The sequence below is a fragment of the Globicephala melas genome, chromosome 15 (assembly GCF_963455315.2).
Source record: "Globicephala melas chromosome 15, mGloMel1.2, whole genome shotgun sequence".
Classification (NCBI taxonomy): domain Eukaryota; kingdom Metazoa; phylum Chordata; class Mammalia; order Artiodactyla; family Delphinidae; genus Globicephala; species Globicephala melas.
The window spans coordinates 38707830-38733670 of NC_083328.1; the positions used below are offsets into that span (position 1 = coordinate 38707830).

Sequence of the window (25841 nt, forward strand, 5' to 3'; positions counted from 1 at the left end):
CCCATTGTCACTTTGAAGGGTGTTGGGCCATGCAAATCGGGGGATAATTACCTTAAGGAGAGCTTTCACTGCTTCAGAGGTTTTTATTGTCTGGGTGGAATATGCTCCCACCCATCCTGAAAAAGTGTCCACAGACACTAACAAGTATCTTCAGTTTCCTGCAGCTCATCTACCTGCCAGTAGGTTCTCCGTGGGGCAGGTTCCTGTATAAAGTACTGAGTTCCCATGGGGGGTGCTGTATCAAGCAGCGGTCTTTGCATTCGTTTTAGCACAAATCATACAGTTCTGAGTGACTCGTTGGATGGCCCTTTGTAGGTTAGGCCCCATTTTATACTTCTGAATCCATTGTGAGGTGGCATCTCTCCCGTAATGGGTACTATTATGAATGTGCCTCAGGACGGGGTCCAAGCCTCGGGATAAAAGAACAATTCCTCATGCACTACATTTCCAGCTGGGCGAGGTGTGATCAAGAGTGGATCCTCACTCTTTAGCCCTTTCTTTGTCCTCTTCTGAATACAGCGGCTGGTATTTTGACAGATGGAGCTGAGGAAGAAGTGACCCTCTCACGGCTTGATAATCGCCTTCTTTGCAGCTTGGTCAGCTAATTGGTTTCCTTTTATTATATGAGTTTCGCCTCTTTGGTGGCCTGGGCGGTGCATTACGGCCTCTTGTGAGGGCTTATGAAATGCTTCTAACAGTGACAGGATTTCAGAAGTGTGTTTTATGTCCTTATTATTTGAAGTAAGGAGGCCCCTCTCTTTCCAGATTGCCCCGTGAGCGTGCACCATGGAGAATGCAGAGCGGGAGTCTGTGTATATATTCACCCACATTCCTTCAGCAATAAAGAGAGTGCTTGTCAGAGCAAAGATTTCTGCCTTTTGGGCTGAGCTCCCTGGGGCCAAGGCTCTCCTCTCAGCAGTCTTCTCTGGGGTTATCACTGCGTACCCAGGGCATCGCCTACCTGGTCCCCATCAGTGAACAGTTCCAAATCTGGCTGGCCAAGCCTTGGTCTGCTAGAGCACACTGGGTCCATGATGTTCAGGCAGTCGTGCTCTGAGGATTGCGTGGCTTCAGTCGGGAGCAATGCGGCTGGATTTAGGGCTGAAGTGACCTGGAGTCTTACGCTGGGATTGTCTAAGAGAATGGCTTGGTACTTTCCCATTCTCCCAGAGGTCAGCCAATAGACCCCTTTTTTGTTCCAGTAAAGAAAGGAAATAGTGAGGGACACACACAGTGGTAGGTTGCCCCAGGGTATATTTCTCAGCTTCCTGAAGTATGTCACAAGTAGCAGCTACAGCTCGAAGGCAAGGGGGCCACCCTTAATGATACGATCTAGCTGCTTTGAGTTGAGGGATGTTGCCCAGAGCTTGAATTAACACCCAGAGACTTATGTCTTGCTCTTCATGGACATACAATTTTTTAAAAAATAAATTTATTTATTTTATTTATTTATTTTTGGCTGCGTTAGGTCCTCGTTGCTGTGTGTGGGCTTTCTCTAGTTGCGGCGAGCAGGGGCTACTCTTCGTTGCGGGGCGTGGGCTTCTTGTTGTGGTGGCTTCTCTTGTTGCAGAGCATGGCCTCTAGGCACGCGGGCTTCAGTAGTTGTGGTACACGGGCTCAGTAGTTGTGGCGCATGGGCTTAGTTGCTCAGCAGCATGTGGCATTTTCTTGGACCAGGGTTCAAACCCATGTCCCCTGCTTTGGCAGGCGGATTCCTAACCACTGCACCACCAGGGAAGTCCACATTATTTTTGCAAGGCAACCTGAGTTTGGAGGTAACACACACACTGGATCTGAAGATGCTGCTTTGCCAGGATTTCTACGTGATGTCCGTGTGACGCTAAGAACAATTCCAGGGCATCTCAGAGCTAACAAGCTGATGTTCCCAAGGCTGCATTTGGGGCACTAGTTTGCTGAGTCACTTGCAGTGCTGTTCTGCAGCTGCCTCTTAGGACCTAATAAGACCCAGTTGTTAAATTTTCAGGAATTTGGGGAGCTGGTTGACACTGCACTGGTGGCTTGAAATCAGCCAGGTGGGAATATTTATACCAGAGGAATTGACAAACACCATAAACACAGTTCAGGACATTTGCCCCTTGAAAGTCAGGTGTTCAACTGCCATGGCATTACCTGTGAAATAATATAGATCCATCTCTCCAGTGGCAGATGTTGAGGGAGAGAAACTTTTGATGTCTTTTCTTCAGACTCTGCAAACTCAAAGAAGAGAATCAGGCTTCCCAAGTATGTTATGTAAAATGGTACCCTAAATTTAAATGCTCAGCTTAAAAAAAAAATTAGACTAGAATCAGAGTATATAGCCTGAGAAAATGGCTTGTTTTGATGTCCAGTTGGCTCAAGAAGTTTCTGAAAATTAATTTATGATAAATTGCCTTATAAAGTTAACATAACTCCCAAAATGTTATGGGGCCATTTCAAAAACTGGGGAAGTCAGCCAGTAAATTAAAGTGTAGCTCTGTAAAGGAAGAAAGAGATTTATCTCAACAATCGTTGAGACCCAGCTGGAGGAATTGGTCTTTATTTTAGTGGAAAGGGAGATAGCAATCCCTAGCTAATTTCAAGATTTATTTTTCCCCCTGAAATAATAGCTGACCATAGGCTCTGTTGTTCTTGGCTAAGTTTTCTACAAACAAGAATTTTGCAGCTGCAATGACCTAACTTGGGAAACAATTTGATAACGTTTTGTAGAAAACACAAAACATTTGTTTTATTCTTTCTGAAGACCAGCAGCGGGACTAGGGGGAGAGCATAATATTTTGCCTTGAAACAGAAAAAAAGTTAATAACATCAGTGGCTGGAAGAACATTTCAGTTCAAATAAAGGTCATCTAAAGCCCGTGAAGTGTTGTCTTTCAAACCAGTAATGAACACGCCTCACACAACCAGCTAAAATCCTGGATCCATTCAGTTGGTTATTAGGGCATAAGTGGAGACCTTTATCATACAGCAAATAGCTCGCTAGTTTTGACGAAAACAGCAGAAACAGTGGTTAGCTGCAAAAACAGACGTGTTTAAGAAGAACCAGGAGAACACTTCTTGATGTGGTTGGAAAAAAAGAAAAGCTGCTTGCAGTGACTCGGATTTCATTTGGATGATTGCAGACAATCCAAATTAGGCAACACTACTGCTGATAGTTTGTTAAAATATATATATATATATATATATATATATATATCAGCTCAGCTATCAGCAAAATGCCCTCCCAAAGCTGATTGAATATGTACCAGTGAAGTTATTTGAAGTAACTTGATACACTGTGTCATAGGACATGTAGATTAAAACCATGGCTGCTTGAGTTAAATAGTCCAGGTTTAAATCCTTCATGACCCATTAGCTATGTGATCTCAGCAAAGAGATGATCTCTCTCAGCCTCACACGCTTCATCTGTAAGCTAGAGATGTATTAGTTCCCAAAACATGTTGTCAGGGTTAAATTATGTGCTTACGATGGTCGGTGCTTAATAAATATCAGCCGTTAGTTTTTGCCTGTAGCCTGACTTACTGTAAGCACTTGTGTTGACTTGGAGTCCCCAGAAGCAGACCCTGAGGCAAGGGTTCAATTACAAGTATCATTGGCGCTCTGCATCCATGGGCTCCACCAACCGCAGATTAAAAATATTCGGGGGAAAAAATTGGGGGGACTTCCCTGGTGGTAAGGCTGTGTGCTCCCAATGCAGGCGGCTCCGGTTTGATCCCTGGTCAGGGAGCTAGATTCTGCATGCCACAACTAAGAGCCCACATGCTGCAACTAAGAGCCCACACTCATCAACGAAGATCCTGTGTGCTGCAACTAAGACCCAGCACAGCCAAGTAAAGAAATACATTTTTTTAAATAATAATAATTAAAATTTTTTTAATAAATAAATTTATAAAAAAATTAAAAAGGCTTCCCCGGTGGCAGAGTGGTTAAGAATCCGCCTGCCAATGCAGGGGACACGGGTTCGAGCCCTGGTCTGGGAAGATCCCACATGCCGCCGAGCAACTAAGCCTGTGCACTGCAACTACCGAGCCCACGTGCTGCAACTACTGAAGCCCATGTGCCATACTGAAGCCCACGCACCTAGAGCCCCTGCTCCACAACAAGAGACGCCACCGGAATGAGAAGCCCACACACGGCAACAAAGACACAACACAGCCAAAATAAATTTATAAATAATAATAATTTTTTTAAATATTTGGGGGAAAAAAATTGGGGAGGATTCCCTGGCAGTCCAGTGGTTAGGACTCCATGTTTTCACTGCTGAGGGTGCAGGTTTGATCCCTGGTCCAGGAACTAAGATCGCACAAGCCTCACAGTGTGGTCAAAAAAAAAAAAAGGAAAAAAATTCCAGAAAGTTCCAAAAAGCAAAACTTGAATTTGCCCATGCTCAGGCAACAATTTACATTGTATTTACCACTATTTACGCAGAATTCTATTAGGTATTATAAGTAATCTGGGGACGATTGAAAGTGTAAGGGAGGATGTGCGTAGCTTACATGCAAACACAACACCATTTTATAGAAGGGACTTGAGCACTTGGGGAGGGGTCCTGGAGCCAACACCCCGTGTATACTGAGGGATGACTGCAGTGTATTTGGGAGAGGATCCAAGACACCAGTAGATGGGTGGAGATGTGGGGCAGGAAGGGAAGGCAGTGAATCATGGGCAACTGGGGCTCACTGCATCTGGGGCCTCTCGGAGACAGAGCAGGATGCCCCACAGAGACATCCCACCTGGGGCGAGGAAGCTGGGTTCTTATCCACCAACTCCCTGTCCATCTCTGGTTGAAGGCAGCTCCAAGGGCAGCCTTCAGGGTTAGAGGAACGTGTTCAGGGAACACTGGAGGGGCACTGGTAGAGCTTCTAGAACCTGCATTGTTGTTTTCTGATCATTACATGAGCTGAAGTTCCTCTACATATGTAACAGGTCAACCCTACAGCGATAATAATGCAACAAAACAAAACAAAAAAACTGTATTCATTCTATGCTGGTTTTAATGGAGGTACTAAGAGAAGAAATAATGTAACAAAAAAAATTTGTAAGTTTCCCTCAAATCAACACAGCACTGGGAATAAAATGTGGAGTTTAAACCCTAATTCTGCTTTGAATCACTTACTTCTTCCTCAGTACCTACCACCTGAAGCTAGAAATGTATCTAATGTTTTTCATAGTGCTGTGCAATAGCTAAGTTTTCACGAAAAAGGAAAAAAATCCCTCTTTTTCCAAAAATCACAAAGTTTTAACAGCTGCAATAACATGCCTCCCCAGTAACTGAAACCACTCAAGTTTTTAGGAAAAATAACGTATTAAGACTTTCCCATGCATCGAGTCAAAGGTTCAGATACTAAAGTGGTAATTAACACCTATAAACTCCATTCCTAAATTGAGAAATTTATCTGTTACATAATCTGATCATTTGTGTCTTTTTCATGTGAAAAGAGGAAAGTCCGTATATATGGCCAACATTTCCAAAATAAATAACTGCCTCAGAGAAAAAGACTGAATGATTTGACCACATATTATATAGACTTTTTTGTGCTACAAAAAATAAAGCCCAAAAAACCCTAAGAGCAACAACAACCCCCAAACAATGTTAGATGCTAATCAAAAACGGAGGAAAAGCTTGCATATTGGATAAAAGACAAAGTACTACATAAAGATCACAAATCAATCCAAAAGGACAAATATCCGATAGAAAAGCGGACAAACAACAAAAGCAACTGAGAATTTTATCTGTTACAGAGTGTGACCATGTGCGATATTTTCAAATCAAAAGAAAAAGCCATATATAAGCAGCCCAGGTTTCTGAAGCAAATAATTATACTTTAGAGTTTGATATGAAATGTTAAGGAGGAAGGTGCATGGTCAAAAAACATGAAAAGATGTTCAAGCTCATTATTCATCAAATACTGCTAATATAAAATGAGAAAGTGGTACCTCCCAGCTAATTGGTGAAGGTTAAAAAGATCATTAAGTACCTACCTACCACTGATGTGGGTCCAGGATCTGGACAGCCATACACTATTCCTAGGAATGTTACATTTCTAGAAGGCAGACTGACAACATACTGCATATTTCTTTGGATAGCTCAGGAATTTCTACCTCGCCACTTTACTTACAGGAATTCAGCCTAAGAAAATAATTGGACAAATGTCTGAACATGTTCCCAATGGATGCTGTATCAGTTTGGGCTTTCCAGAGAAACAGAACTAATATTATATATATATTGAGAGTGAGAGCGGGAGCGAGAGAGTGAGAGAGCGAGAGACAGAGATGAATTGAGAGTAAGGAACTGGCTTATGCCATTGTTGGGGCTGGTAAGCCTGAAATCCGTAGAGCGGACTGGCATTCAGGTAAGAGTTGATTTGCAGCTTCGAGTCTGAAATCCATCAGGGCAGGTCTGCAGGCTGGCAATTCAGGCAGGATTTCTACTGTTACAGCCTCGAGGCGAAATCCCTCTCCAGGAAACCTCAGTTTTTGATGTTACAGCCTTTAGTTGATTGGACACAGCCCAGCCACATTAGGGAGAGCAATCAACTCCTCAAGGAGTGTTTGACCAAGACACTGGGCACTGCAGCCGAGCCACGTTGACCCATAAAATTAACCACCACGGATGGTCATGCCTGCTGCTTTACAGAGAAAACAGGAATCATCAAAAGACACTCTGAACTTCCACCTGGAGTTCCTAGTCCAACACCCCTTTTCCCTTCCCAGGTCTCCTCACCAACATTTGAGTCTGTTTACCACATGCCCTTTCTTTCTTTTTTTTTTCTCTTCTTTAAAAATTATTTTGGAGTATAGTTGATTTACAATGTTGTGTTAGTTTCAGGTATACAGCAAAGTGATTCAGTTATACGTATACATATATTCACTCTTTTTTAGATTCTTTTCCCATATAGCCCATTACAGAGTATTGAGTAGACTTCCCTGTGCTATACAGTAGGTCATTATTAGTTATTGATTTTATATATAGTGGTGTGTTTGTGTCAATCCTGATCTCCCAAGTTATTCCTTCCTCCCCTTAACCACCTGGTAACCAGAAGTTTGTTTTCTACATCTGTAGATAAGTTCATTTGTAGCCTTTCTTTAGATTCCACATATAAGCAATATCATATGATTTTTGTCTTTCTCTGTCTGACTTACTCTAGGTCCACCCATGTAGCTGCAGATGGCATTATTTCATTCTTTTTATGGCTGAGTAATATTCCATTGTATATATGTACCACATCTCCTTTATCCATTCATCTGTCGATGGACACTTAGGTTGCTTCCATGTCACACATGCCCTTTCTTGAAGCGTTTTTCTTAGCTCCAAGATTCCACTTGCTTCCGGGTTTTCCACTTCTTTATTCCTTCTTAGCCTCTTGAAGGGATCCTCTTCAAATTCACATCCTTGAATTAGTGGGGGTCCGCAGGTTCTGTCCTAAGTCCTCTTCTCTTTCCACCCTCTGGGCCACCTACAATCACATTCAGAGGCACATAGCAGGCACCCGCCAATAGCTTAAGCAAATATGATGGGGTCTAGAGATAGGCAGGTCAGGGCTGGTTGGCGGACCCTGATTCCTCCCCACTCTCATTCTGCCGACCTTAGTTTGCGGCTCTGGAGCCCCTGCTCACGAGATGCCTGCTGCCAGTGTCTCCCCACCAACTGTTTGGAATCTGATTCATTCACTTATTCAACAGATATCTATTCACAACCTACTATGTGCCAACACTCTTCTGCACTGAGAATACAGACGTGAAAATATATATAAAAATCCTTGTTCTTGTGGAGCTTATAGTCAGATGGGGGAAAACTGAAAGTAAGTAAGATAAACAAGTGAAAAATGCCCTGTGCCAGATTGGGTGATGGGTGCTATGGAGAAGAACGAAGCAGAGGGAACCGTTGCTTCTTGCTGTGCATTTTCTCTTATTACACATAGGTTTTGGGGTGGCGTGGACCAAACATTTTCGTTTGGGGACTTATTTAGCAGTATTGAGTCTCTTATAGCCCTACTCAGAAGCCTTCCATACGCTCTACTCTTTCTATTTATTTCTGAATTTATAAAAGCCCCCAAACTGCGTATAATATGAGTCTTTAAGCATTGGGTAAAACTACCCCAATGAATGGTTTGGAAGGTGTGTTAGGGAATGGAGATGCTCCAGAATTCAACATAGTTTTTTGAAGCGGCAAGTTACATCCCCCTGCAACCCCCCTGCAATCCCCCTGCAATCCCCCCTACAATCTCTCCTGCAATCCTCCCTACAATCTGCCCTACAATCCACCCTGCAACCCCTCCTACAACCCCCCTGCCATCCCTCCTACAACCCCCCTGCAATCCCTCCTACAACCCCCCTGCAATCCCTCCTACAACCCCCCTGCAATCCCCGCTACAATACCCCCTGCAATCCTCTGAAGCTTTTCACCCGAGTCCTTTCTTGCCTCTCCAGTGCTTTTGCCCTTCAGATGGACCGTAAACATAATTTCTTGAACACTACTAGAGAGACTTCGAGACAATAAGATCGGTATTAACCAGCTCTCACAGATGTTTGATCATGCTTGCTTGTACAGAGTTCCCCCATTTAAAAAAAGGAATGTCATAAAAAAATGTTTCCATAGAATTAAATAATATTAAGATGGAAAAAAATTAAAAAGCACAGGGCATCGGAAGGCTGGGGTTGTGTGGTAACTTTAGACAGGGTGGTCAGGAGAGGCTTCCCAGAGGAGGTGACATCTGAGCAGAGAACCAAGGGAAGTGATGGGACAAGGATCTGGATGGCTTCCTGGCACAGGGGCGCATGCTGATGACGGAATACGATGCTAGCCATGGTTTTAAAAATCACAGGAATACAAAACTGTATCTATTGATAGATCAATCGTGTGTGTGTGGGGGGGGGTGGTGTGTAAATGTACAAACTCTGGAAGGACACATATCAAACCAATGATAGGGTTTCATTTTGGTGAGGGGCAAAGAACTGCAGGGGAGTGAAGTTGAAATTTTCTGTTTTGTTTTGTTGTTTTTAAGTAAGAGAAAGTACTCCCAGGTAATCTGTGTAATTAAAATTTTTTCAAGTCACCTTTTAAAATGACTGGATTAAAAGGCAATGGGCAATGAGGGGGGAATACTTATTTTCTTTCTTATACATTTTCAGAATTAAAAAAAAACTGCATTTTTTAATAACCAGGAAAAAAAATGCAACAAGGCGATTTCTGCTCTGTAACTATTTTTACTGCTTTTTGAGTCAACCAGCAGATGACCCAGGGCCCACCTGTGTCACGGCTTGTGACTGCTGCCAGCATCACCGTGGCCACCTGCAGACACACTCCTGCCACGGCCTCTGGGGGTGGGGAGAGCCCCCCAGCAGGCTGCAATGCTTAATAATATAAGATGAGCGAAGAAGCAAAGGGAGGAAAAGTACAGAGGCCCAAGCCTTCCAAAGGCAAAGTCCCGGGTCCTTGGCACCCACACCGGGCCCCTGGCACACCCCCTGGTTAATCTCGCAGTTTCTCTCTCCGGGAAGCTGGAGATAAGCTTCCCAGCAGCTGGGGCAAAGGGCAGTCGGATGCAGTGTTTGGTTGCACTTGTGTTCCAGGCCAGCTGGGCGGTGGCTTCTTTACAAGAGCACGGGGAGCGACTTTAGCCATTTCTCTGCCCTCCGACCTCCCCTGCAACGTGTTCCAGAGTCTCGGCCCTGGGGGTCTGCACCTATCCCAACATGGCCTCCTCTTCCAAAGGATGAACGCCTTCATCCCCTGAGACTGGTTGTAGGAGGGTCATCGGCCTGACCTGGCAGACTGACAGAAACATCTTTTCAGACTTGATGCCTCTTCCGGGTGCCTGGCCTGGGCCCCTCACAGGCTTCACAGTCCCTTAATCCATTTTATTTGAGGCATGGAACTCTGGTCTGAGCCTTTCTCACTTTATTTCCTTTTGTGGGGGGGAGTGGGGGGGGACATGCCGCACAGCTTCACTTTATTTCTTTATTGGTCCTCCTCACCATGGATTTACTATGACTCCAGACTGTAAAGTGTGTGTGTGTGTGTGTGTGTGTGTGTGTGTGTGTGTGTGTGTTGGGAAAGCCAGTCTTAAAGAACACTACTAGTAAGTAAAGCTGCTCTGTTAATAAACTTACAATGGTTGCACAGGATAAAGCAGCTGCAATGGAGATTTAAGCTACTCATTACTATGTTCTGCTAAGTTGTTACACCAGCCTTTCCATTGGGTATGAATATTCGTATTTGTTTTTTTTTTAGAAAATAAAATCAGCTGATGGAAGTTAAGGTAATGCTGACTTTGTTTCATGAGAAATAAAAACTCTACTCAGGAGAAGCCCAACCGTTATTTATGGCTCAGACTTTCTAAGTTTTCTCTGAAACAAGCTGATATTCTGCATTCCCAATATTCTCTCCAGAATGCCTAGTTTCTTCTACACAGAGAGGTGGAGGAATTTTTACTCAGGAAGGAAAAAATTTTTTTTCCTAAGGGGAAAATATTTCTAACCATACCCTCATGAAGTATTTTCATTATATTAGCCAAAAAGAGTCTGGACTAAATAAAGTATAAAACCAAAGGCATTTGAAATGGCTTCCTAGCCAGGAAGATCCAGCAACCATCTCAGTTTCTGGACTCAGGAAAAACAAATGAGATCGCGGCTGGCCAGGAAGGCCACCGTGCAACATCCAGGAAGTGTTTTCTGCTGTTTTTTCTCTGAAAGCTTGGGAGTGGAGCTCCAGTTTATTTGTTGACTACACTGTTCTTGTTTCTTGTAACCATAGAGTCTGGTTTAATTGAGTGTTTCTTATGTCAGGCTCCTGCCAAGCCAATATTTATCATTTTAGAAATTTCCATGAGTCATAAAATAAACCTGAACCCTGCTCTACCTTCTATGGGCACTTCTTTCCTAGAGCTGTTTAAAAGAAAAAGAAAAAAAAATGCTGAATCTGGAATCCAACACAGCATTTATCAGACCACATGCATACTTTCTCCTGCATCAAGAGTCCTTCTCTGAGACTTGAAAGCCACTGAAGGTGTGCAGCCTGGTGCCTGACCCCTTCCTGCCTCCCAGCCCAGACCCCTCTCCGGAGGGCCAGGCCGGGGCTGGGAAACAAAGGAAGCCGGAGAGGTCTGAAGCCAGGAAGTGACTCACTGGCTCATGTGGTGGCAAGGAAGGTTTCCCACAGGAGTGAGAAACATAAATGATCAAGTGATTCCTTCCAACTCCAGCGTGGAAAATCTTGCGAGTGGACCACCTCTTAATGACTGAGCCTGAATTTACTGACCAAAAAATAAAAATAAACAAATGACTGTAAGACGTGATATGTTAGCCTCTCACTGACATGAAGAGTATGTGACATGAATCCTATTTTCTCCCTTTGTGCCAATCAGCTCCCTTCCCCCAGGTGTGGGTGGCTGAGAGAACCCCATCAGGCCACCGTCTGGACAATTACAGCAACTTATTGATTTTGCTGTAAAAATAGGCCCTGTGTCAAGAGCCCAAGGCCTAGAGTTTATATATCAAAATTCGAGGGTCTTCCTTAGTATTACTAGAATAGGCTACCCTACAAATTGCCAATACTGTGCTGGGTACTCAATAAATCTTCTCTTTAGTGCATTTTTGAGCTAAAGGGGTTAAACTCGTCAACACCTTCAGTTTGCAGGTGAGGACAGGAGGCCCAGAGAGTTATGTTGTACAAGAGGTTACACGGCCAGTCAAAGCTGGAACTGGTGACAGCGGTATCAAACACCGCATTGGAAGACTGATGATGGAAATACTGGCGTCTTAGAGGCAAAAGCAAAACAGTTATAGCAAAAGGCCCCGGATTTCACATCACAACCTCTGTCCCTTGGCTGTTTCTGGTCTAGCTGTCTTTGAGCCTGCTTTGAGTTCCTCACTGGGCAGAGCTGGGTGTCTCTGTCTGGACCATCATTTGACACCCCTCCTCCCACCCCCAGAAGAAGGGAAAAGAGGAAAGGTAGGAAGCACAGCAGAGCAGCCCCTCAAAGCAAAAACAAACAAACAAACAAAATTCATTTATATCTACCTAGGTATCTTAGTCCACGGAGTCTAGTTTTTTGGTAAAAACATTTGGTGTTCTTTCCTTCCAACCATCTGTCTCTGAGTGAGCCCCTCTCACCACCTTTCCGTACTTGTGTTTCCCAGCCTCAGTGAGAAATCATGTGGGGAACTTCCTCTCCTGATACCTCACCCATTAAGCTCCAGTAACATCTCCCTGCTATGATCTGCCCCTCCAGTAGGAGTCTGAGAATTCCCAAGGGATCCTGGGCGGAGTTGTCCTTGGCATTGATCTGTTTGCACTCGTGATCTCCTTGTGGCAGGGCCCATGACTTATTCATCTTCCTGTCCTGGTGGCAAACACAGCCACAGCTGGCACACAGTAGGGACCCAGCTGTCAAATCTAACTGAAAAAATCTTGCAAAGTGGCATCCCACTGTGAACGCAATGTTTCGCCTCCAAACACACTTTCATTTTTTTAACATTTACCTCCTCTTTTTCGTATGAGAAATTCAGTTGGTAAAAATAGATGAGATGACGCAAACATACTTTAAAAAGGCCAGGCTGCTAGGACTCCTACTTGGTTAGTGTGTATTAGATTGAACCATAAGAAAGTCCTGTTTTTGTAAGTCAAAGATAGTTGTTGAGTATTGCCCATTTTCTATGTTCAGACTAACATAAGTGAAAATAATATAACTACAAATACACCGCTTTTTACTTTTCATCTCTAAGGGACTGTTTTACTTTTCATCTCGAAGGGACCGTTTGGCCCAAGGGGGATGAATAACCACTGGTTGGGGTTATTGTGAGACTACCTACTCCAATTTCTCAAGTATCAATAGTGCACTATTATCTGAAAAACACGTCATAGTTGTTCAATTTTTAACATTATAAAATAGTGGTATATGACTTTAAGGATTAATAGAGAAATCAATAGTGTTACCATGTGGTACTACATTGTTCCCATGAATGTACTTAAATATATTTAGCCCTTTCCTAAAATAGATGCCCAGGCCCCTGGGGCTGCCTGATCCAGCAGGACTAGGCTACAGTAAAGGAATGTCCAGAATGTATTTCCTATGGCTTCCATTTGCCTCGTTTTGTATAACCACCCATCCCCCGTGGTGTTAAGGAAGCAACGAGGGGTCCCTAGTTCTCTTGTTCGGCATCACTGTGAGAATAATAATAAGCAGATGGCTAACTCCTCTGGGCTCCTAAGGAACATCTCTCCCCCTAACCTCATCTGTAGAATGGGACTAATAATAATATCAACCTATGGCCATCACCACTAGTTATCTCCCAATATCCATTTCCCCTTCTTCCTTGGTAAAGGAACCCCAGTTTCTTAGCTGAGCACGTTGCTACTCAGAGAAGAGACCACACTTCCCAGCCCCCCTTGCAGCCCTGTGACCAAGTTCTGATCAGTGAGATGAAAGGAGAAGCCTTGCCTGGAACTTCTGAGAAGTTTCTTTAAAAGGGAAGAGGCAGATGTCACATTTCTACTTCCACATTTAAGGAGTTTGCAGCTCTGTCCTAACAACAAGTAAGAAGCTGGACAGACAACTCTTCTTGGATCCATGAGAGAGAAGAGAACACAGGGCAAACCGCCGCCCCCAAAGTGGAGACAGACAGGAGAATCCAGGGAGCTGTGGTTAACCAGAGCAGTCTTACGAGGGGCAACCACCGGGGAACCAGTGCCAGGTGGGAAAACCTGAACTGTGATGGACAAGTTAGGGGAGGCTCAGTGTGGACAAGTCTGAGGGTTAAAAACTCCCGAAAGACTCAGTCACAGGGGGACCCTATGTTTTGCCTCCTGAAGCTTACCATGTTCCCACAGTAAATATCAGAGAAAAATCCCCTCCTGCTTCCTGCAGGAACCATTGGGAAATCCTCCAGAGCACTTTGTTCTTCTTAACAAAGCCTGCCCTCAGGGGAAACTAGTTAATCGGAGCCTAACCAGTCAGGATTTGATCAGAGCCTAACTCATCTGGGTAAGGGAAATACCCACCTCCAGCCCACTCTAGACAACTTGGGGGTGGGGGTAGGAGTGGCTGAGAAACACTTGTGCCGTCCACAGAGGCACAGGCTCAGTAAAAGACTGAGTCCCCTCACACCACACCACCATGTTACTAAAGGCCTATTCACCACAGTTCCTTTTGCCTAGGACATCATGTCCAGCTACCAAGAAAACATGACAAGGCATACCAAAAGGCAAAAAACAAACAAACAAAAACCCACAAAGAAATAAAGAATGCCTTTGATGGGCTTATTAGTAGACTGGACACAGCTGAGAAACGAATCTCTGATCTAGAGGACATATCAGTAAAATCCTTAAAATCAAAAAGCAAAGAGAACTGAGACTGAAAAATACAGAACAGAAAATCCAAGAACTGTGGGAAAGCTACAAAAGGGGTAACATACATGTAATGGGAATACCAGAAGAAGAAAAAGAGAAAGGAACAGAAGAAATATTTGACACAATGGTGACTGAGAATTTCCCCCAATTATTGTCAGACACCAAACCACAGACCCAGAAAGCTAGGAGAACACCAAGCAGGATATGAATACCAAAAAACTACACCTAGACCTATCATTTCAAATTACAGAATATCAAAGCTAAAGAAAAGAAAATCCTGAGAAGGGGGAAAAAAATCTTACCTATAGAGGAACAAAGATAAGCATTACTGACGTTTCCTCAAAAACCATTCAAGCAAGAAGAGAGTGAAGGGAAACACAAAGTGTTGAGAGAAAAAACCCACCAACCTTGAATTCTGTACCCTGCAAAATTATCCTTCAAAAGTGAAGGAGAGGGACTTCCCTGGCGGTCCAGTGGTTAGGACTCGGTGCTTTCAATGCTGAGGGCCCGGGTTCAATCCCTGGTCAGGGAACTAAGATCCCACAAGCTGCGGGGCATGGCCGAAAAGAAAAAAAAGAACTTTTACTTTTCTTATTCTTAATTGATGGATTAATGGATAACAGTTTGTTTCAAATAACAGCAACAATGTATTCAATTATATATGCTTTTGTATATGTCATATATGCCTATATATGCTTAGATATAAATGAAGTGAATCACAGCAATAATATAACAGGAGGAGGGTATTAGGATTATTTTGTTACTGTATTTTGTTACTGTATTAGGATTATTTTGTTACTGTATTATTTTGTTACTGTACAGATAGTGTAAGGTACTCACACTATCTGTCAAGCGGTGAAGCGTTATTTGAAAGCAGACTTGGATTAGTTGTAAATGTATACTGCAAACTCCAGGGCAACCACTAAAAAAAGTGAGAAAAGTATAACTGATATGCTAGGAAAGAACAGAAAATGAAATCATCTAAAATGCTCAGTTAAAACCACAAATGACAGCAAAAGAGTGGAAGGCAAACATAAGACCAAAGAACAAAGGCAACAAATAGAAAACAGTAGTGAATATTACAGCTATTCATCCAGCTATATCAATAATAATTTTGAAGGTCAATGGTCTAAATGCACCAATCAAAACACAGAGGTTTTCAGAGTGCATCAAAAAAAAAAAGAGCCAACTCTATGTTGTCTACCAGAAGCTCACTTTAATATAAAGACACATACAGATTAAAAGTAAATGGAGAAAAATATACCATGTTAACACTAATCAAAACAAAGCAGGAGTAGCTACATTAATTTCAGACGGAGTCGACTTCAGAATCAGCAAAGTTCTTGTGAATAAACAAGGGGGTTACATAACGTTAAGGGGTCAGTTCTCCTCTAAGACATAATTCTTTATGTGTATGTTCCCAACAACAGTGTCAACCTAAGTGAGGCAAGACCTGACAGAACTGCGGGGAGGAATGGGTGAATCCGTTATCACAGTTGGAGACTTCAACACTGCTCTATCAGACATGGACGGATCCAGTAGGTAGGAAATCAAGAAAATCAGAAAGCAAGCTACGGGCCACCACACACCCAGCACAAAACCATGACACAAAGCACCAACAGAAACAAACCACAACACAAAACACCTGCACATGGCTTACTTCTCCATAAGGCCATTCACCAAATTGAGAGCAGTGGTTACCTCTGAGGAGGAAGCTGACGCTGTGGGGATGGAGAGCAAAAGCGCTCTGGGGGCTTTTCTTATTGTATCTTGGAATCTTGCATAATGAGAACACACTCATATCTTACTTACATAATTAAAATTATTTTTAGAAAAGAGCACAGACATAAATAAGGGTAGGGGAGAGAGAATAGGTGAATTTGTGAAGAGGCTGGAAAGAAGCTAAAAATAGTTTTTCTGCAATATATACTGGCAGGGTTATATCCCCTCGCAGGCTTTTCCTGATCATTGATTAACACATCTCTCTTCAAGTGCCTCATTAATGTATTTTCTCCCCTACCACTCATATTTATGGTTTTAAATGAAAGCACCTATATGTTCACAGATGGTTACATACGCAGAATATTTTCTAAATTAGAAACGGAACACACTCAGTCTCATATTCAAGGGGAGACCTTATGTTAAAACTTTTTCCCTCTGTGGGATGATAAGGAATGAAAATATCTAGGAAACTAATGTGTAAAGGAAGAGGTTAAAGTTCAATGGGGTCTTAAGAAAAATGGGGGCTCATTTTAGGTTAAAATGAACTGATATAGAGGTTTGCCTGATGGATTGTAAAACATCTTCAGATACTTCACTGACCGAAACAAACATGTATTAAACACCTATTATACATCAGGGGCTATGCCAGTCCATATAAGATACATTCTAGGGACTTCCCTGGTGGCACAGTGCTTAAGGATCCTCCTGCCAATACAGGGGACACAGGTTCAATCCCTGGTCCGGGAAGATCCCACGTGTTGCAGAGCAACTAAGCCCGTGTGCCACAGCTACTGAGCCTGCGCTCTAGAGCCCGTAAGCCACAACTACTGAGCCCGCGTGCCACAACTACTGAAGTCCACGTGCCTAGAGCCAGTGTCCTGCAACAAGAGAAGCCACAGCAATAAGAAGCCCGCGCACTGCAACTAAGAGTAGCCCCTGCTCGCCGCAACTAGAGAAAGCCTGCGCGCAGCCACGAAGACCCAACGCAGCCAAAAATAAATAAATTAAAAAAAAATGCATCCTAAACACCCCTTGACCTCAAGGAACTCTCAATATAAAGTAGTGATGGTGGCAGCAAATGCATATATAAATTACAGCTATACTAACAGTAGGGAAAAATGTTAAGACCTCACTATGGAAGTGTGGTCTGAGGACCCACAGCATCTGAATCTCCTGGGGCAACTGAGACCCACTGCTAAACCCTTGAATTTGCATTTTAACAAGATCCTCAGGTGGTGTGGATGCTTCTCAAGGTTTGAGAAGTGATGAACTGTGGGACTATAGAAGGACCCACTCTTGATCCCTTGGGAAGTGGTCAGAAGTCTCCAGACTCTTGGGAACATTCCAGGATGAGAGACCAACAGCCCCGTGATGATGGCAGTTAGAGCAAGAAGGATTCTGGAATGAGAAGTTTAGTCTGGAAGGATACTGGGAACTTTGGAAAGTGTGGGAGACAGGACAAAAAAGGCAGGCTGAGGCCAGAGGCAGAAGGGCCAGACTGAACTGCTGAGATTTCTGGAGGAAGCCACAGGAAATTTTAAGCAGTAAAGTGACAGGATAAGATTCCTCTGTTTGGCCATAACTCTGGTTGCAGTGAGGAGGACGAAATGCATAAGAGAGGTTGGAGCAGGCTCGACTTGCATCCTTACATGAGGACGATTCCGTTTTGAACAGAAAAGAAGTCTTTGACGACTCAGAGATGGAGGGTGGCACTGAGTCTCGGCCGACAGGGAAACACAGGGCTCCAGCTGCAGCTGGATACAGGTGGGTTCTTTCTTCTCAAAGTGCCCGATACCCACCAGTCACATCAGCATCACCCGGGAATTGTTAGAAATGCAAATTCTTGGGTCTCACCTGAGATACATTGTCAGAAACTCTGGGGATGGGGCACACAAATCTGACTTGGAATAAGTTCTCGTTCACATTGCAAACCACTGTTCTAGCCTGCCAAAAATCTTGTAGTAGGTGGTAAGGCTTAGAATTGCCACAACTTTCTTTCTTAAAAAGAAAACAAACACAAAACAGGAGAGTAACGAGAAATGAGTCTCTATGTCTAGAGGCCAGAATAAAAGCCACATATAACCTAGATTTTATATAGTGCCCAGGAAAAGCAAAAGACATATTGACCATCTTGTCCAAAAGCCTCACATTTGGAGAATTAAAATAGTTCTGGTAGAGGCCTGTTAAGTTCTAGGTAGCCTAAATTAAGTAAAACTTAATCATCACGGTTGTAAATTCTTTTTTGCCTTTATTCCCCAGAAAAACACCCTCAGAAAAGGCGCTGGGATTCCTTCTGGCCCTCTGAAAATTGTGTTTCTGATGCAACCGCCCATTAAAAAAAACGCAATCTCAAATTAAAAATCCCCAAAACGGAGCAGCGGGGCTGGCGCCACCATCCTGAGGCATCTCTGCCGTTTCCCTGCCACACTGCTGCGGACTGCAGTGCTCCTTTCCCGGGCTGTTCCCAAAGACAAATAAATCACTCCTTGTTTTTTCCAGACCTGAAATTAGCGGTGACTCAGAGCGCTCTGAATCGCCACAGTCGCCTCGGCAAAGAGGAAAAATGTGCAGATTTTTCCTCTCGCCCGAGGGCCAGACGTGCAGGTCTGGGCCAATCAGGCGAGGATGGCGGGAATCTCACCAAAGTAGGTAAAAAATGCGGGACGCGCGGCCCCCGCGACCGCCCGCGCCCCGGCTCCCGCTGGTCCTTTCTTCGTCCCTCCCTTCCTCCCTCCCTCTCGTCCTCCTTCCCTCTCGTCCTCCTTCCTCCCTCCCCCTCCTCCTCCCCCTCCTCCTCCCCCTCCTCCTCCCCCTCCTCCTCCCCCCTCCCTTCCTCCCTCCTCCCTTCCTCCCTCCTCCCTCCCTCCTCCCTCCCGTCTCCTCCGCCGCGGGCCCCGCCCCTCTCACCCCTCCCCCTCCCAGGCCCCGCCCCTCGCGGCGGTGCACACCTGGCCAGGTGGCTACTTCCATGTAAGGGCAACGGCGGCGCAGTGGGCGGGGCGCTACGTGGCCCCGCCCCGGTGAAGGGGCCACCGCCCCTCGCCCGCAGGTGCCAGCTGAAGCTCCGCCCCCTCGTCCGGAGCTGTTGGGGGAGGACCTCGCCCCCGCCCCACAGGCCAGAGCTGGTGAGGGGTACCCGGTGCCCCTTCTCCGGAAGGCGAGGAAGACCCCGCCCCCCGCGGAGTCGGGGTTGGGGGGGGGACTGCCGGGGCGGGGCGTTGCCAGGCCGGCCGGTTGCGTAGCAACGGTGGGCAGCGCGTGACGTGCGCCGCAGCGTCTGGGCCCGAGGCGCCCGCCAGTCCCTGGGAGGTTAGTGGGGCTGCTGTGAGGAGGTCGCTCTGCAGACTTGGTGCTCGCCGGCTCCCTCTCCGCGCTCTGCGGCCGCCGCGGCGAAGATGGTAAGCTGGGGGCCCGGGGCGCCGCGGGGTCGGGGCGGCGGCGGCGCGGGGGGACCCGGGCTTCGGCCGCCGCGGACCCGCTGGGCCCCGCGCCGGGGCGGCTCCCCGGCCGCTGCATTCTCGCCGTCGCCGCCGGCGCGGGGCCTCCCCCTGGCCTCGGTAGCCCAGCCGGGGTCGACCCCCCCGCCCCGGCGACGCCGCCCGGGGTCCGCCCGCGCTCCCGGGTGGGGCCTCTTTGGCGCACGTTTCGCCAAGGCCGGGAGCGGGCGGTCGGCGACTCGGGCGGTTTCGGCCCCTGAGGTCCGTGCGTCTTGAGGAGGGAACGAGGCCTTTATTGAGCCACCTGGGGGGCGGGATGGCCACCGAGCGTGACCCCCACGATTCCGAACCGGGCCTGCGGTCCTTTGCTGCCGCCCCCGGTGGTCCGCGTCCCGCAGCTCCTCGTCCTGCGCGTTCGGCCGGGCGGTGGCCTGTCCGGCCTCCATGTACGGTCACAGATTTTCTTCTACCTGCAAACAGGTTGGCTCTGCCAGTATTTAGCGGGCAGGGGGTGGGCATGATGCTGGGATGCTAACTAAAGCAAATGAAAAAGCTTTTTAAAGTCCATTAAGCTATCCGAGTCGCTAAAAAGTAAACAGATGTTCCGCATATTCTAGGTGTTGGACTGCTTAATTCACGTATTTTCCCCTCTAAACTGTCACTCTCGTTTGCTGTAGAACCCTGCTCTTAAGTGGACGATGAAGTAGGACATTTTGTCGTTTTCTGTAGTCTGCGCATTCTGTTACCATTTTTGGTCAATGATTTGCAGGCAAAGGCTTACCAGACTTTGCTGGAAATATTACACTGTTATTGCATCTGTCTGCCTGGAAACAGTTGGTACCAGTTTATCTTCCTACACAGTGTTTTCACTGAATGACAGTTGGGGTTTTCTTAAGGTATTGCACCTTTCAGGGCTATGCAGACTGGCTCAGTGGTGGAAGAAAATTAGAGATTAACAGTAGTTTCTGGATGACTGAGGATATTTAGTACGAATTTGATGTTGTTCAGTTTTTGGTTCTTCTTTGGTTTGATTTTGTAAGCTACAAAGGAGATCGGCATCTTACAACTTTCTGACTTCTTTAAGATTGTACTACTTTATGCTAAAAGACTTAATCTTAGGGCTTTGAGTTTTCATAAATTTAAGACCATACACTCAGACGAAAGTGCTTTGAATCAGGCTGGAGCCGGCTTTAGTGCCTTCTGATTTGACATAACTTTATTTTCTGTTTGAAAATAGGACCAAACCTTTTTACTTTAGCTAAATGCTTAAACTTTAAAGCTTAACTTTCTTATTTCTATACATTCAAATAAAATGAAGAGTCTGTTTAAAATATTTATGGTTCGGAAGGAGGAGGAGAAATAAAAATTAATCAAGATGGGTGATTCCGAGTACGTTTCAAACTTCGGGAGGTCGGAAGAACTTATGAACTACTCTTGTTAGGATGCTTGCAAAGAAAGAGAGTTTAGAATACAGGTGACCATCTTTATTTTATTATTTTAATTGACACAGTTGACTTACAATGTTGTGTTCATTTCTGCTGTCCCGCAGAGTGCTTCAGTCATACATATATATACATTCTTTTTAAAATATTGTTTTCCAGTATGGTTTATCATAGGATGTTGAATATAGTTTTCTGTGCTATACAGTAGGATCTATATGTAGAAGCTCGCATCTGCTAACCCCAACCTCAGTCTGTCCCTCCCCAACCCCCTCCCCCTTGGCAACCACAAGTCTGTTCTCTTTGTCTGTGAGTCTGTGTCTGTTTCGTAGATCAGTTCATTTGTGCAGATGACCATTTTTAAAGCTTACTCTTGTATTTAGCCTTATGAGCACAGAGCTTCTCCCTTCATTCCAGCTATTAGAGAATATTATGAAGATGTATGTTTATTCCCTGATTTTAGCACTTTACCTCTGTATTTGAAACTGTTTAGATCTGTTGGTTGGATACTTGGTTCCAAGTTTCTAAGATTTTTTTTTTTTCAGATTAAATTTTAACTGTTGATGGATTTGTTCTACATTAACAAAATCACTTCCTGGTACTCACCAAGTCTTCTCGAAGCACTTGGGAATAAAGCAATTTGAAACCAACTCAGATCACCCTGAGCACTTTAAGATGAGATTTCATGTTTTTAAAGTCTCACTTTACAGTGCCAAAGAAAAAAAAAGCCTACCCTCCACAGGAACCACATCTACACTCTCCAAACAAAACTTTGGTGTGCGTGTGTACTGGGTGCGCCAGCTTCCTCATACAAAGATTATTTACCAGCCTACCATGAAATTCCTAGGGTTATCTGCTGAGTAGTTCTTCCTGTTGGGTATGGATTGAGACATCACAGGAGACTGGCCTAGCTTCTCTTGTAACCAGTGGCTCTCTGGGAAGTGAGAGTGTAGTCTTGTCCCTGAAACAGTAAAGGTCTGCATGATAATCTAACCCTTAACCTTACCCTAATCAGAACTCGGCTCTAACAAACTGAGCTGTTGGCTCAGACTGAATTACACCTGTATTCTTCCACTTGATGATTAGCAAAAACACTTTTACTTACAGCAATCTAGTGGAAGAGGTTGGGCATGTGTTCCTGTGCCCATTTAACATATTACAAAACAGTCTGTAAAGGTTTTATTGACTTGTGGCCTTTTCTGACTCCACATCAGGTTTTAAAATAATTTAAAAATTAATTTTGAAACATTTTAAGCAGGAAGGTACACAGAATAATAAGTTCCTTTGTACAAAAAAAGAAAAGGTTAACTTTTTGCCATATTTCAGGTTTTTATGTTACCTTTACAGGTAAATACGCATCTTTTTCCTCATCCCATTCCCTTCTCTCCCCAGAGGTAACCACTCCTGTGTCAAAGACGTAATGTACTGGCCGATTAAGGAGATGATTTTTGCAGGTTATTGCATTTGAGAGAACATTAATTGAAATGAGGAACATCTCAAAAACAAACAAAAAAACAACAAAAAAGGACAGAGACCTGGGGCTGGTAAACTGAGGAGTCTTGAGAAAGCCTGGGGACATGTCTTAATCTGGAAGTAAGCAAGAGCAGGATCCTTCTGTTGCCCTGAACACAAAATGATGGGAGTGAATTTCTTAATCTTCACTGCTTTTCAGGAGCTCAGGGCTCAGGTAAAAGTTCAGCATAGTCACCTGAAACTAACACATTTCATTGATGTTTCCATACTTTCAGTTGTACATGTATGCATCTGTAATAATATATGTTGCCTTGACGTATTTTAAGATTTTACATAAATGTTATCATGCTTCGTGTATCCTTTTGCAACTTTGAAAAAAAGAACTTGATGAGGTTTAGTTCTAGTTTGCCTCCCATCAGCTGCTTTCACGAGCCTGTTTCTCTATTTTCACTACTTGGCATTATGAGACTTTGAAAACCAATCTGATAGGTGTGAAATGGTTTCTCATTCTTTTAATTTGCATTTCTCTGATTAGCAGTAGTTGAGTATCTTTTCATTCTTGTTGCAGCTTATGTTTTTACATGCATGAGCTTTCAGTGACCCTGACACTGTGTAAATACTCCTCACGTCTTCATATAAACTCATTTGTGGAGCCATAAAGTAAATCTAACCTTAAAAGAAAATCAGCGAGAATGTGCTTGTCAAAGCCGGACCTGCATAATGAAGACTAATATACCTTGCCTCTGGCACCTGCTTTTCTTTGCCTGCCTCTCAAGCTGCTAAGTAACAGAAGTTCAGTACTCTTAATTCTAGCCACCTGCCCTTGTGAGGCCCTGGTTGTGGTAGAATGCACAGTGATCCAGAGTAGAGTTCCATCTTTGCCACAGGGCGTGGAGATTAACATCCTCTGTTCTATACTTACCCTTTTCTTTCTTTTTCCTCCGTTTTGGGGATTTTTAATTTGGGATTGCGTATTTTTTAATGGGCGGTTGCATCAGAAACACAATTTTCAGAGGGCCAGAAGGAATCCCAGTGCCTTTTCTGAGGGTGTTTTTCTGGGGAATAAAGGCAAAAAAGAATTTACAACCGTGATGATTAAGTTTTACTTAATTTAGGCTACCTAGAACTTAACAGGCCTCTACCAGAACTATTTTAATTCTCCAAATGTGAGGCTTTTGGACAAGATGGTCAATATGTCTTTTGCTTTTCCTGGGCACTATATAAAATCTAGGTTATGTGTGGCTTCTAGCCAAAATGTTAAAAACAAACACACATGGGATATACGGGAAAACTGTACTTTCTGCTCAATTTTGCTGTGAACCTACAATGTCTCTACAAAATAAAGGCTATTAAAAAAATAAAACAAATAACCATAATCGTTTTTTGTAAACAGAATTGTTTTAAATCAAAATGGTGTTTATTGTATACAGGAAGATTCTAAACATTTGTGTTTTTGTTTATGTTAATGTAACTTATATTTTCTTTCAGTAATAATTAAGATACTTTGAGCCGAACACCACATTTGAAATTTGAAAAAAAAAATTGAAACTCTTTAAAAACTGTTGTTTTAACATGTACTTTTTTTTTATCTACAGAGTAATGCTCTAGTCTGAATAACTAGGCCTGGTCTCTGTCATAGTCTTTGCTATTTGCATACCTAAACCACAGAAAATAATAAACCATAAACGTGATGCTTGTTATTTAAGCATCTTGAGCTACCTTTCCACATAGCCTAATACTCCTCTCTAGGTTTTCCATGAAAGACATACCCAAAGATTTATATGTAACACTCAGAAATATTTTAATCATTGGTGTTAGAAATGAGTTTTCACTTGGAGTTGTCCTGCTTCTAAAAGCTGTCTCCTGTTCATTTTGCTTGAAATTTTACATTGGGAGAAGCATAGAAAAATAAACATCAGATTGGTTCATCTCAGTAATGCTTTGACAGACTTGTTACTTAATTCATGGAATCTTGGAATTCATGTACAAGGAATCTTCTGTACAAGGGCCCCCATAGAGTTGAGTACATAGTCTTGAGTGATCCTTAACTCTTGTAAGATTGTCTTCTAGTAGCTGACATTGTAATGCTTATGTGCTGTTTACCCTATTTCATGATTTGTTTGCTGTGTTAAAGAATCAATTTTTGGTAGATCTTTTAAAAGTAGCTCATTTCAGGAAAAATGCAGTCAGAATTCTTAAAATTCATATTTTAATCTGTAGTGTGAAATGGTGGAGATTTTGGCTTTATTTTTTTTGACATGACAAGGGACCGTCAAAGAACTCTTATTCTGTTGCAACAAGGCTTAGGATGAGCACTTGAAAGGTAGAAACTTCAGTGCGTACTGTAGCAGGAAACCTACATTTAAAACTAATTTATCTGTGTGTTTGTGCTTTTGGATCACATTAGAGGAAGACTGTTTACTACTTTCAACATTTTTGCATTACTTTGTAGGTTGTTCCTCCTATTTCTACCCATATTTTTCTACCCGTAGAATTTTCTACCCATATTCCTGTCTTGGCTTGTTTTCAGAAGATGGGCAACTTGTAAATTTTTAAATTCTTTCACAAAGCACATTTTTGTTGGTGGTAGTGTTTTTTTTTTTTTTAAGTAATAGAGCTAAAACTAAAGCATGGGCAGATATAGGTAAAACTTCTCCAGCTGGCTCTGGAGCTATCTTTTAAGTCAGTTATGGAAGCTCTGAAGCTCTGAGGAATTCTCAAATCATTGAGGCCTTGTTTTAAAAACGTTGTAAGTCATCTTTAGACCAATGTTGTCGAATAGAAATAAAATGTGAGTTACATATGTATTTTTAAATTTTCTAGTAGCCCCATTAAAAAGGTAAAAAGAAAAGATGAAATTGTTTAACCCAATATATCTGAAATATTGTATCAACATTTAATCAATTAAAAAATGAGACATTTTACATTCTTCTCTCATACAAATTGTTTGAAATCCACTGTATATTTTATACTCAGCACAGCTCAATTCAGATGCTCGGTTTTCATTGGAAATATTTGGTATATATTTAGACATAAAATTTATAGTTGAAAAAGCAGAGTCATATACTTAAGTTGCTCCAAGCATACTTAGTTTTCCAGTAATGGAATTGATAATGAATTTAAAAATTTAAGTTAATTAAAGTGAAATAAAATTAAAAATGCAGTTCCTCGGCAGCACTGGCCATGTTTAATGGACTCTCTAAACCACATGTGGTTAGTGGCCACCTTAACGGACCAGCCTCAGACTTTGTGGATTGGCCTGTTTAATGTGTAAGGGGACGTTAGTGTGGGTACCAACACTTTTGTTAATTCTTGGCATGTCTGCATATGACTAACAGTGCTGAGGTAGCCTGTGAATCCCTTTTATGGAACTTATTAAGATGTTTTGTGGGACTAGACTGTTGAGCTCCATTGGCTAGGATTT

At 43.5% G+C, this 25841-nt stretch overlaps 1 protein-coding gene across 1 annotated transcript in view; it reads left to right on the forward strand.

Moving 5' to 3' along the window:
• Nucleotides 1-19222: 19222 nt before the first annotated feature.
• Nucleotides 19223-25841, forward strand: part of DSTN (destrin, actin depolymerizing factor) — a 37345-nt gene continuing 30726 nt past the window's right edge. The window contains exon 1 of the mRNA XM_030872405.3: nt 19223-19466. Within this exon, the coding sequence (XP_030728265.1) occupies nt 19464-19466 (3 nt within the window). The 5' untranslated portion in view covers nt 19223-19463. The remainder of the gene's footprint in view (nt 19467-25841) is intronic.